The following is a 14,121-nucleotide window of genomic DNA, read 5'->3' on the forward strand; positions in this document are numbered from 1 at the left end:
GACAGAGAAATGCAGGTTATTTAGTTTGTATCCATGAATGTTGATAATATGTGTATTCAGGGGGGTGAGAGAGAAGTCCCTGTATGGATATATAACACATGCCTGACATGGCTTTTGTACACAATACACTAACTGTGTTGTTGATTTTGTGTGTGTTAGATTTAGTCAGTGTGCACATGCATAACTGTGCTCATCCTCTAGAGGCCGGTGGTTTTAACCAGACTGTCAGACCTTCTCTGTGTTATGTAGTTTAAGAGCAGCTTAACCAGCATTACTGCTTCATCATGTACACAGACATCAGCCCACACACAAAATGACACACTCAGATGCCATCAGGAAATCTGCTCCCACCAGGGTGTGCGACTTGTCAGGTCAAAACATGTTATGCTGACTGCATTTCTGTGATTGAAGAGATGCGTGTTTTTGTCCCGGGAGGCTGTTGTGGCTTTAAATTTAAAATACACCAGGCTTGCTGATAATAATTCCTGTATGTTTTTATCTGTGTGAGTATGAGACGGACGCAGAGTGTAGCGCAGTGCTCAGTATTGATCACATGGAGTAAATTGCCTGATTGTACTCAGCTCAGGAGAGAGAGGAAAAGAGCAGTTAGGCTTTTATTGTATGTAGTGAGCCGTTTTCCAAATGTCAGCTTGTTCACTGGTATTTTGGTTTTGTACCCAACGAGCCAATTGACTTTGGAATGAAAAGCACTCAAGATGAATACAAATGACACAACATAGTGGAAGTATAATTATTCATTAGACACTTCCACAAGAATATTTACTATGACACAAGAGGATGAATTGTCGTCTCTGCTGTCTTTTGAAAGAGGATTTCACGGTATGTCAGTAGCTGTGAAACCATACATAAAAAGATGATATGGTTTGTGAAGGTATGTCATGGTATGTGCCACTGGTGCTGTGAAGACTTTTATGGATATTAAGTCCCGTATTGTATATCCTGTTCTGTACATACAGTATGTCCCCGTGTAAAGTGCCGAAACTAAAATGCTTAAAACATAGAAGCACTGACTACCGTGTGTCTTGTCATCATGAATATTTTACAGTTTTAGCTGCCAGTCAAACAAAGTTATACATTTTTTAGATAAAGATTAAGGCTATACTACTTCATGTTGTGCATTCAGCATTACGTTTGACACTTAAAAGGCCAAGTAATTAATTGAAAAATGAAAAAAATGAAAGTGAAAACTGTTGATAAACTCAGTTAATCATCCTCTTCTTGTCTCGTTTGTAAGGATTAATCTGCCCACCGTTTTGTTCCTGCAGCACAGTGTGCCTGGACTAATGCATGTTTTGATCATTATTTGCAGAACATGCCAAATGTCAGGGACCATGATGCATCAGTCTACCTCCGCCTCCAAGGTGATGCCTTGTCTGTGGGTGGCTATGAACAGAACCCTATCTTCTGGGATGAGGTAAACTTACATATTGCCTGAATGTTTCACCGTCTCACTCATAACTGTGAGTCTTTGAAATCTTGTGCATTAACTATCGTGTGCCTGAGTGAGCGGCATGACGTCATGTCTGTCTTGTTCGACATAAAATCAAATACTCTAATCAAGGAGCTCAATAAACTTTTATCTTGTTTGTATACTTCTCATTCTCTCTGTCATTTTGACCTCATCTCTTATTTAGTCTGTTTTTCCTTCACTTGTCTTCATTACTTGCTGCTGTATTAGCTTGGAGGTCATTTTCATAACTTGACTCTGTGTGTGTGTGTGTGTTTGTATGTGTGTGTGTGTGTGTGTGTGTGTGTGTGTGTGTGTGTGTGTGTGTGTGTGAGTTACCACGCTTTCAGATAGCTTCAGGTATACTGGGCCAATTAGCCCAATTAATTTTAGTGCACCTTTCTCTTGTCTCTGCTTTTCGTCATCTTATGTGTTTCAGATTTATTTGTCAAAGGCACTGAAAGAAACACAGAGGCAACATGACTTTCATACTGTATCAAGCAACATTGCAAGTCATGCAACACACAGTAAACTGTAGAGATACATAAAATAAATTCATGAGGTTTTTTTTAACACTAATGGTAGAAGTGGCTGTGTATCAAATTCACTACTTTTTTAGTTCTGACCACCTGCACTAAACCAGTATTTAGTACTGAAAACTAATACTGATCTCAAAAACTGAAAGTTCCCACACAATGCTTAAAGGTATACTATGTAAAACAGTGTATAGACTCATATAAAAGTAATCCTTCTCAATCATCACTTATGACCCACTAGACGTGTGTGGCAGTGTATTTATCTGCAGAGACTCTGCCCTCTGCCCGTATTTTCTTATCATTCTGCTGTGTTCGGGATGCTTCTGGGCGTCTACCTTTAAGCAGTGGGTGTGTAGCCCTCAGCCAATAACAGCGCGCAGGGTGTGAGGTTACATCACTGCCTCCGTCTCTCTCCTCTGCTCCGCTCTGCTCTCTGTCTCTGTGTCATGGATGTATAAAGAGCTGCAGGTCTGTGTGTCTGCTTGACCGAGGGCGGAGCTGAGCTACACACATGCAGAGCAGAGAGGCCACAGCGAACAAGATGAAGCTCTGCATTCACACAAAATCCAGCAATGCTGCACCATCCCGCAGGGTTGTGCGGAGGTGTGGGTGTGTTTATTTGTGTTTTAGAACACAACCGCCGTGAAACAATCAGAAAATAACATTTTATTTATCTGATTCATGGCTTTGTTCCTGCCGACACTGCTCGCTCTCTTCATTCACTCTCTAGCTCGACCACCGCTGCAAATCCTGCATAGTATAGCTTTAAGTCTTGTTACCTTATTCTTCGATCATATTTTTCCTGGTGTAATTCACAATTTTAGTAAGGCAAGGTTCTTCCACAGCTTGTGTAAAGATAATATTAAGCACTGATGCGTGAAAAGTTTGGTTCATTTTATCAAATGACAAAATGTTTTTATAGAAAAACATCCTCAAAAAGTATTGTGTGCTGAAACTCAAGTGTCTTATGGGCTGCACGTTAGCTATTTCATTTCTAGTAGGCAGAATGATGATCATAATACATGCTCCATTGGGGATAAACCTATTTTATTTTAATAACCCCATAACTGCTCTTTTAGCACCACCCACTCACCTTATATTTTTTGCTCTACTATTGATTACAGTGTTTTTATTGGTGTAGTAAAACCAAAGAATTTCTGTAAAAGACTGTAAAACTGTAAAAAGGAATTATACAGGCAGTTCTGTCATGCACACTCTTTTAAACGGGTGGTGGACTTTGGAGATTGATCTTTCTAAAAGCCTCTGAACTGAAAGGTGGTCTTGGTCTTAATGGATGTGTACTTTCTCACAGAGACAGGTTTTTAAAGCAGTTTTTTCTTAACTGGGCGGGCAGGTTAGGTGACAGGCCTCTCACTGCTCCTTTTTTCTTGTCTCAGTGCCCTACGCTTATCACTGTTCTCTCTTCATTTATTCCTGTCTGATTTATTCATGTATTCCTTTAAATCTGAGCTCTAACAACGCAATTTAATCCTGGACCCGTATCATTCACAAGCAAAGATTACCACCTATTCAGCCTGTTCATGTTTAAGAATGAGCCATATCAAAAACCACGGAACTGCAATGAAATACTTGTGGAAATAAAACCAAAGAAAAGATATTCCTCAGTTTCAAATAAAAGTTACTGAGGGTGAAAATGTAAAAAAAAAATTAGATGAAAAATGTTTTGTCTCATTTTCTATGAAAGGTTTCAGAGATGAAGTATTTGAAGGACACTGATTATCTGTTCGTCAAATTTGACTCCGAAACTTTCTGTGTTTCCGTCTGGCTGCCTGTCTGTCTACAGGCTCCTCTGTGGTTTTACATTTTAGAGGATTTTCTTTGTGCAGAAGCAGCTTCTTTTGTTCTTGTTCTGCAGCTGAACGTTGCTTTGATGTTTTGAAGCGGATGGAGGAAGAAAGAGGAGATACAGAAAGGAGAATTAGCAGGAAGAGAATAGAGGATGCTTACTGAGTGAAGATGGGCAGGATTGATGGCTTTGGAGGGATTGAGAGAAGTGGCGTCTAGGACAAAAAAGCACAGCTTCTCCGATACTCCACTTGAGTGTTGGTGCTCTGCAATAATGCAAAACACTTTGGTAACATGAAAGCCGTGACTGTCAGCTTGTACATTCAAGTCTTAATCACAACTGAAAGTGCTGCCACTGACGCTAATTGTAAAGCCATAGAAACTCCTTTCAGTATGCGCTCAGTGCTTCTGTGACTGCTTTTCTTGGAAGTGGGAATTTCATTTCACCATGGAGGACCGAATCAGTGCCAGGATATAGGGAGAAATGTGTGACGGATAAAATCGTTGCACAGAACACAAGCTGGTGTGCTGGACTGGGCCACGGCACAGAGATTTTCAATTTGAGTACCCCAGTCAGCCAGATTAGTGTAGGAGGGGAGAATTTTAAGGCGAGGCGGTCTTCACTGCCCTGCATGAGTTGTAGGAGCTAAAGGCTGCATTTTGGCCCAGCTGATAAAGAGGGAGTGGCAGATGTCCAGATGGGAGCAAATGAACTGAGAGGGAAGGGTCTGATTTGACAGATGTTGATTCCCTGTTGAGAAAGGGTCAATTCAACAGATGCTACAGGATTGTGTTGTGGCTGCAACATGTGCCTCACGCCCACACACACTCAGTCGGATGACTACAGTCACATGCCGTAACTTGGGCTTCTGTCACAATGTTCTTGTCAACAGTGATGAGGGAGGAAAAGAAAATAGAGCATGTTAGCCTGGGTGGCATTCAGTTTAGGTGGTGAACATCAAACATGCAACAGGCTGTAGTAGTGTAGATTAATTTAATGGATAATATGAACAATGGATATGCTAGAATACTATGTAGTTTCACCACTTTTTGAGATTTTTTACTTACTTAGGGGGACTTTGGTACATAATCAGCAGCTAATTTGTATTCTGTCACAATTTTTCTCTTCAATTTCCTTAATAGGAAAATGTACTCCTTGTAAAAGGACCCTGTTCACAAAGATCAATGTGTTCTCATAGCAGGAAACGTAATTTTCAGATGAATGGGAACATAAAGTCCCTGTAAAAATGAGTTCAAACGGATCTGGAAACTATTCTGTAAAACTAAGAACAATAATCTTTTAAACTCCCCACCATGGGCAGCCATTTTTAACAATGATACACAGTGTTTTTGCAGTTTTAGAAAAACAAGTAGTTCTCACATACAGTGCCGCTTTTAAGATTAGACAAAACAGGTATGATGTATCCGTGATGTTTTTGTGTGTGTTGTATTTCCCAGGTCTCTGATAAGTTTGCCTTCAGCCTGTTCGACCTGGACTGGGATGTGTTCATGCAACATATTGAGGGTGCAATCAACAGAGTTCCTGTTCTGGAGCAGACTGGCATCAAGTCCACAGTTTGTGGACCAGGTACACACACACTCACACACACACACACACAACAGAAGCATCCATTTTTTGTGAAAATCCTGCAAACCCTTCTTGCAAATTTCCCTATAACATTATGCATTACAACAGGGAGCAAGCAACTCTCGTGACACGTCTTAAATTGGACACATTCATATTTAAAAGTGAAATGTATCCGTCTGTGAAATATCTCGTTCACCACTCCCATACTGCATTCACTCATGAATACCTAAACTAGCAGGCTGTGTGTCATGTTTATAAAGGAGTTTGATTATCTCAAGTCTGACTGCCTGTGCAGGCAGTAGCACGTTGCCAAGGAAGCTGAGCGAGTCGGTCTGTTGCTGTGCAGCATGAAGAGTTACAATATTAAATTGAGTTTTCCATTATTATAGTGTAAAGCAACTGTTTGATTTTGTGATTTTGTGAACTAAAAGAAGTGAGAGTTGAAACATACGTATATTATACGTATACACAAATACACACACAGACGAATGACCCAAGAAATCTGAGAATGACAGAAGGAAACAGCATAAACAGAGAAAAGCAGAATTTGAGACATTATTAGAAATTTATAGAGATATAAAGTCAGGTAACAACAAGTGTTGTTTTTACATGATACAATAAATACACCACATTGAACATTGAATATTGATAGTGTGCTCACTGAGTCCACAGTTTCCTTGGGGAAATAGCGGGAAATAGAGCAGAAATCTCAACCACAGGAAGAATGAGAAAAATTCCTCACGTCTTCAAAAGGTTGGTTTAGGCTTAAGGTAGGAATTAGTAGATCAGTCAAAGGTAAAGGTTAAACATTTTTCTTTGGCCTATTCAGCAGGTACAGCAGGAATGTGGCTGATGAACATCTTCGCATGTACAATGATACGTGTGTGTGTGAGAGAGCGGATACATGTGTGTTTTTTTTAGCCCCATTAAGTGAAGCACTTGACCTTGAATCTCCGTCACTTACGGGTTCGGGTCTTGACTCTTGGTTAACTGAAGATGCAAACACTCATTTCAAAAAACATTTTGCTGCACAGGGCTTCATTACTGTCTCGGGTGTTGTAAATGAGGTTAATTTGAATACTTCCTGAATCACCACAGAAGAAAAAACTGTATTCCCCAAATAGCTTTTCATAGCATTGTGTACTTTCCCAGATACAGTGAACAAATCCATCTTATTTTAAGGTTGGTCAAGTTACTTGAAATATGTAATCAATTATTCAATACATTTACTCAAGTAATTACACCACTTTACTAATTACTCAATAGTGTGTATCTTTACTCATTACATTACTTTTGTGACTCAGCACAGCTCCATCAAAGTTGTCTTTAAACAATCTAAAGTCTCCACACTCACATGTCACATCTTCTATATTAAACATGTGAAAATAGAAAACGAGACTCCTTATTTAACCAGGAAGTCTGACATACGTTATCTCTTATAAAAGAAATGTATGAAGCGAGACCTGGCTAAACTGTCAGCATAGAATATAAATGGCTAAAAATCGATTATAGCAATCGCTTATATAGAAACGTTGCCAGAGATGCTGGATCTTTTACAAACCTCTGGGCATGAAGCAAGTTTGTGTATCTTACATTTGCTGCCACTGTTACCCACAAAGTTTCTCTGTCTGTCTGTCTGTCCTCAGAATCATTCACAGCAGACCATAAGCCGCTGATGGGAGAAGCTCCAGAGGTCAGAGGTTACTTCTTGGGCTGTGGCTTCAACAGTGCCGGTAAGTGCTGCAGGGATGCAAAAATGGAAGGAAGAACAAATAAAACCAGTAGAATAATAAAAAGGGAGAGATGTTAGATAAATTGAATGTTAGATGAATGTTGGCTGTGTCTCCACCAGTTTATATTCACATCATCTTTACATAAGATTTTGTGTTTTAAATGTGTAAGCAGTCTATCAAAAGTGCTCAGGGATGACAGAGAGTGTAAACACATCTCCAGTCAGATTACCTAAAACAAATGGTATAAATCATTCACAGTTGTATGGTTTCAAGTACTTCACGGTATAGAGAGTTTCCCTCGAGGAAACTGTGAAATGATATAGCTAGAAAGGTCAGAAGAACCTTCAAAGAACGCGCACAGTAAAATAAAGAAGAGGAAAACAAGCTAGAAGAAATGGCCGAAGAGTGTTTTTCCTAGACTTTGACCCAGCCTTTGCCAATCTCTGTGGACACTTTCAAGGCACAAATGAATAATGGAGTGTTTTGATTCTTCACCGAGTTCACGGAGAGAAAACATGCACACAGACACATAAAAACACACGCGTGCACGCACACACACAAACAACAACTCAAGTCACTCCATTACTTCACTTACAGATGGGCTTCTGACATTAGACGGGGGGCGAATGTGAGTATTTCAGCAGCCTGAAAAACAGAGAGAAAGGGGATGTAAAGGGTAAAGTAATCACCATCTGCGTTGACAGACAGTCGAGAGAAAGCTTATTTTTTCTGCATAAAAGCAAAAGACTACAGGGTCGAGCTCTAGTTGTCTTGTCTGTTCTGACCAGAGCTTCGGAGGTGCTGAGAGGTGGAGCTCTAATGAGTGGACATACAGTGTTTTAAACACTCTGACATTTCGCACAAATGTTCCTTCTATATCTGTTTTTTCGCTTCAGAAGTGTATATAAGAGTCTTTGTAGTTATAAGATGGACACTAGGTTTTTGCAAATTGCTGATTAGTCCTTGCTGTTCATGAGTACCTCTTCTCTCGCTCTCTTCTGTCCATCAGTCTGAGTCTGAATTATTATCATTATGATTATATCCTGCTGTCCATTGTCAGCTTAACAAAGGGCTCATACACTCCTGTACTTGAGCTTTTGATTCCTTTCATATACTATATTGGTTAATACCTTATTCATTAAAACCTGTATTGCTTTATGATTTTAAATTGTGCTGAAATTAGTAGTTGATTAACAGAAAATTAAAGACAGACAACTTGAATAACTGATTAAACATCAAGTCATTCAGAGAGCAAAAGTTTTTTAACCTTGTAAATTATCTTTGAGATTTAGGCTGCTGGTCAGATATCACCTTGGGTTTTTGTGAAATCGTGATGGGAATTTTTTCACTATTTTCTGACATTTTTCTAAACAAAAAGATAAGCCAAAAAAATTATCGACCAATGAATCAATGAAGAAAATAATTCTGCAACCCTTATTTTTAATCTCTTTCCCCTCTGAAGCAAATAAACCTGAAAGTTCCTATCTAAAATGGAGCTAGATAAAATATTACAGTCTGCCGGTCCTAGTCGTTTCTGTTATGTGCCAGGCTGGGACAAAGCTCATTGAAATGTGCCCTGCATCACTGATCACACCTGCTAACTGTGACTTTATAAAAAGGATTTGCCTCTGACCACACAGAGTAAGGTTGGATCGAAATGTCTTCCACCTGCCTGACACACACAAAACAAACATCCTCACTAGCTTTTCCCAAAGCAGGAGCTTCAGGATGTCCACTTCTCCTCATGTCATCCTTGGCTCCAGTTTTTCTCTACAGTATATCTATCATTCTTTCTTCCCCCTGCTTCTTTGTCCCTCTGGCAAGGGAAAAATCCTCTGCCCATTTTATTCCATCACACAAAACAAATGCACAAATGAAGTCACACAGCTTATCTGGCTCAAGGCAGGGCAAGACAAAGGGGATAATTCAGAAACCGCATGGTCAAAGTCGACAGATTCTCATTAAAAAAATCTATCATTGAGTGCTCTGTAAGTTTTTAAGCCTCCAGTTGTTTCATTTTTACTTGCTGGAGTTCATTTTGGTTGCCAAGCAATCAGCAACTCTGCTTGCAGAACCTTAACTTACTTTTTTATTAGTGTCAAAACATCACGCTGAACGCTTACATTTAAGTGCATTTATTTATTGTGATTTATGGTTCATTAATTGCTTTTAACTGCTGCACCTCTTACCCAGCTGCATCACCATCTTGCTCATAATCACAATAATGAGCACCTTTAGGAATTTATGGCTTACTGAGGCTTTTTGTCACATTATACGGCACAGAAAATTGCCCATATTTAAAGGTTCAGTGTGTAGAGATTTAGTGGCATCTAGCGGAACAGACTTGGCAGAAATGTGTATGTATGAATATAATATTCATAAGTATGTTTTAATAAAATAAGTGTTTTTGTTACCTTATAATGAGCCCTTTATATCTACATAGGGAGTGGGTCCTCTTCCACGGAGCCCGCCATGTTGCACCTCTGTGTTTCTACAGTAGCCCAGAACAGACAAACCAAACACTGGCTCTAGAGGGGGCCTTTCACGTTTTTTGCAAGTTTCGTGGCCACTGTAGGTTCCCCCAGCCACTTGAAAGGAAGGGATGAGGGTGAAGGGTTTCAATCTACAACCTAACCGCTAGATGCCACTAAATCCTACACACTGGTCCTTAAAGGCAGTACACAATTAAGATTGGAAAAAACATTGAGTTCAGGGTATAATGCTCATTGCCAGGTTTGAGTCAGTGACTAAAATAGCAGCCAAACCTCATCCCCTTGTCTACTTCCTGTTGCTGCTTTGATGGAGGACAGAGAGATAAATGGAAGAGTGGATGGTGACGGTAACTCTAAAGAAAAGCTACGTAGTTCAAAAACCTTATAGAAAAGGGAAGGGAAAGGCAAGAGCCTGAAATTAGGGCCTCTGTTAGAAAGATTTAGAGAATTAAGTCATGATTTATACGAAAAAAGTCATAATTTTCAACAAAAAAATAATACTTTAAGAAAAATAATAATTTGAGAAAAAAGTCAGAATAGAATAGTTTATTTTCAGAGTAAAATGTCATATGTTAGGCTTACATTAAGTTGATTGTCTCCCACAATCCAGGATGCTTCCCATTTCAAAACTTAGGAAAGCTTAAGGAAGCAGCTGTGCACTGCACTGTTGCACTTTCATGGAGGTGGGAAGGTTAACATCTGTGTGGACAAAAAGTTACACAGAGATGAGATTTGTGGCTTATCTGAAGTGTTTTCAAACTGTTTTGGTTTTCTAAGAGAAGAAGCTTTGAGGATGAGTTTGTTTGGCAGATGTTCATCTTGTTAATTCCCCACCTCTGATGGAGAGTCGCACACTGCTGCTTTCCTAAACTTTGTCTCATCTGCCAGATGGTCAGGTCACCATGTTGGTCTGAATGGGATACTACATATCAGCAGAACGCAGAGCATTAAAGTAATACACAGCATATCATAGGCAACAGGTAGATTCTGGCTGCCTTTCATATCATTTGCACAAACCCAACTGGGCTTTAATCACTTTCCAATGCTATGACTGCATCAGAAAGGTCCCGTCCCTGACTCATACTTCATGAAACTATGGTTTCATTTATGTATCATAAAATGTCTGATAATAAGATAAGCTGCTTATGGTAACTCATGTAACAATCAATCAGTCAATCAAACTTTATTTATATAGCACCTTTCAAACAAATGAAATGCAATTCAAAGTGCTTTACAAGCAATTGACAAAATGTAGGATGTTACTAATGCACATCAAAGCAATTAAAAAAGTTTTTAAAAAAAAGTTAATTGAATAAGACAACAATAAAAGATGGGTAGTTAAGATAATAAAATATAAATAATAAGAGAAAATACAAGCAATAAAAATAACAAAAAACAAAATTGTGATAAAATACATAGATTATAGTAAAATAATAAAATGTTGATAGAACAAATAGAATAAAACAATGATAATAAATAAAGCAAGTATAAATAATAAAACCATAAAATTATAAAAGCCAGACTAAAAAGATGGGTTTTTAGTTTACATTTAAAAATATCTATATTTTCAGCTCCTCTCAGATCCTCTGGAAGGCTGTTCCGGCAGCTCAGAGCATAACGGCTGAAAGCAGCATCACCGAAGGTTTTTGTTCTGCTTTGTGGAACAGCTAAAAGAGAAGAACCAGTGGATCTGAGGGGCCTTCTTGGTTTATAAACCAATAGCATTTCTGAGTGGTAGTCTGGTACAAGGCCATGTAGTGCCTTATAAACTAATAAAAGAACTTAAAAATTAATATGAAAACTAATAGGTAACCAGTGTAAAGACTTTAAAAGAAGTGTAACGTGTGCTCTCCTTCTGGTCTTAGTCAGCAGTGGTATAGTGTATTCATTGGTAGACCAGAAAGGAGAGCATTACAATGGTTTAGCCTACTAGTTATAAAAGCGTGCATCAGTCTCTTTGTGTTGCTCAGAGAGAGAAATGGCCTCACTTTGGAGATGCTCTTCAAATGATAAAATGCTGTTTTTGTGACACCTCACACATAAGCCTTGAAATTAAAATGGGAATCAAAAATCACTCCTATATTACTTGCTTCTTGGCTTAGATTTGACTTCTAGTGTGTTTAGTTTGGAGGCCACTTTCTCTCTCTGAATCTTTGAACCAATGATCAGTACTTCTGTTTTATCCTGGTTGAGCTGTAAAAAATTCTGTGACATCTAGGCCTTTATATCTAAAATGCAGTTAAAAAGTGAGTCAATCAGCCCATTGTCACCAGGAGACGTGGCCATGTAGAGCTGAGTGTCATCAGCATAGCTGTGGAGAGAGATGCCATGCCTCCTGATGACGCTGCCCAGGGGTAGCATGTAAAAATTAAAAAGTAACGGTCCTAAATTTGATCTTTGTGGTACCCCACAGGTAACCTCAAAGCATTTGGAGGAGTGGTCATCTATAGATACAAAAAAATGTATTCCGCATAGATAAGAGTAAGTAAACCAGTTAAAAACAGTTCCAGATAGGTCAACATGCTCACTTAATCTATCTGAAAGACTGTGGTGGTCCACAGTATCAAAGACAGCATTCAGGTCAAGTAGCACCAGAACTGAAGGCTTGTTGCTGTCAAGATTTGTTTTGATATCATTCACTACTCTTAGCAGGGCTCTCTTTATGCTGTGATGTGTTCTAAAATCTGATTGAAACATTTCTAATTTACTGGTTGAGTTTGAAAAGAAAAAAATAGTTTCTCAAAAATTTTGCCTAAAAAAGGGAGATTTGAAATTGGTCTAAAATTGCTGGGTGTTAAAATATCCAGGTTCATTTTGCAGTTTTAAAATCAGTGGGAAAGACACCAAGTTGTAAGGTGTGATTTACTATGGCAAGGATGTCTTCAGATACAGAATTAAAAATAGTTTTAAAAAGAACGGTAGAAATTGGGTCAAGGGAACATGTGGAGGGCTTCAGTTCTGTTACTATTTTCCTGAGAGTTACAGCATCAACCAGGTCAAAACGTTCCAGCTTGACATAGGTAAAAGCATAGGTGACAGTGCAGTGTGCTTTTTCTGCTGGCAGATACCAGATCTAATGCTGATTATTTTCTCCCTGAAGTAGCCAGCAAACTCAAACATTAAGAACATGGAAGCTTGATACTGTAGTTAGTTGTGGGATTTACCAGAGAATCTATTGTACTAAAAAGCAGTCTGGGACTGTAAATGATGATGTTGAGGTTTGAGAAATATGCTTGCTGTGATGTTTGAATTGCCTTGTTGTAATTTTTAAGTTTTTTGGTGAGTATATTAAGATTTATTACTAATTTTGTTTTTCACCATCTGCGCTCAAAATTCTACAGTCGCTTTTAAGTGCCATTGTTTGACTATTTTTCCATGAGACAACCTTTTTTGTAATTATTTTCCTGGTTTTAATTGGAGCAGGTGCATCAAGCACTGTTCATTTCATGGTTAAAATCATCAAGTCTTCACAAGATGATACATTTTTTTGTACTTGGCAGAGAATGATCAAAACTGTCAAACACACAGTGATGGTCAGACAGAGTCAGATCAGTGACAGAGGATATATTGATGTAAAGATTATATGATATAATTAAATCCAAGGTGTGTCCATGTTTGTGAGGCAGTAAACTCTTTGGCAACATACATGTTGATAATCTATGAGATTATCAACATGTATGTTAAAATCACCTATTAAATGCAGGTATCATAGCTTGTGTGAATGACAGATGGTAGGACTGAGAATTCTGAGATATATATACATAGTGTCACTGCAAGGAAGCAAGGCTGAGAATTTTAAAAAGTAGCATTATATTAAAATGCATGAAATGTGCCTAGGTCTACATCCCTACCCTTCAGTGTCTCTATGTAGATTGCAGCTGTCTCTCCACTCTTCTTTCCCACTCTAGATGAATAGGAAAAAGTGTAAATGGATGGACAGGCTTCAGTCAGTGTGGTAAGTGCATCTGTGCTCAGCCAGGTTTCAGTAAGCAAAAGACAGTCCAGATAGTGATAATTGATGAGGTCATTGATACAAAAAGATTTGTTTGTTAATGCCCTTGTATTAAAAAGAGACATTTTGATTTCTGTCCGTTTTGAAGTTGAAAACGAGTTTCTGTTTATGGGAACTATAACCAAGTTATCTATGTTTGGCCCCGTTCTGTTGGTAGTTTTCTGTCGAGTTGAGTTGGGTTTCATAGAGTAAACAGGGCTGGATGGGGTAGGTAGTCATGGTGATATACATTGCACTATGTTGTGGGCAACACCTGAGAGCCCCTGTGTGCATTTAAAGAACGCAGGGCGGCCTTAGAATAGATCAAAGTTGTCTATAAAAGTGACCTTAAATTTGTCAAATGCGGTTTTTAGCCATGAATTTAGGCAGAACAGGTGACTGAATTCTTCTATGCCCCTTTTGTAAGTCGGTAGAGGTCCTGAAATTGCAATGTTTTTTTCAGTTGCTTTAAGGGTAGTGAGAAAAGTTTTAAAATGTTCCTTTAAA

At 38.7% G+C, this 14,121-nt stretch overlaps 1 protein-coding gene across 1 annotated transcript in view; it reads left to right on the plus strand.

Annotated features, from left to right (window-relative positions):
• sardh (sarcosine dehydrogenase) overlaps positions 1 to 14,121 on the plus strand; it is a 50,496-nt gene that overhangs the window by 7,115 nt on the left and 29,260 nt on the right. The window contains exons 8-10 of the mRNA XM_067573620.1: positions 1,331 to 1,435; positions 5,269 to 5,398; positions 7,045 to 7,131. Coding sequence (XP_067429721.1) covers positions 1,331 to 1,435; positions 5,269 to 5,398; positions 7,045 to 7,131 — 322 coding nt within the window. The remainder of the gene's footprint in view (positions 1 to 1,330; positions 1,436 to 5,268; positions 5,399 to 7,044; positions 7,132 to 14,121) is intronic.

The sequence above is a fragment of the Thunnus thynnus genome, chromosome 19 (assembly GCF_963924715.1).
Source record: "Thunnus thynnus chromosome 19, fThuThy2.1, whole genome shotgun sequence".
Classification (NCBI taxonomy): Eukaryota; Metazoa; Chordata; class Actinopteri; order Scombriformes; family Scombridae; genus Thunnus; species Thunnus thynnus.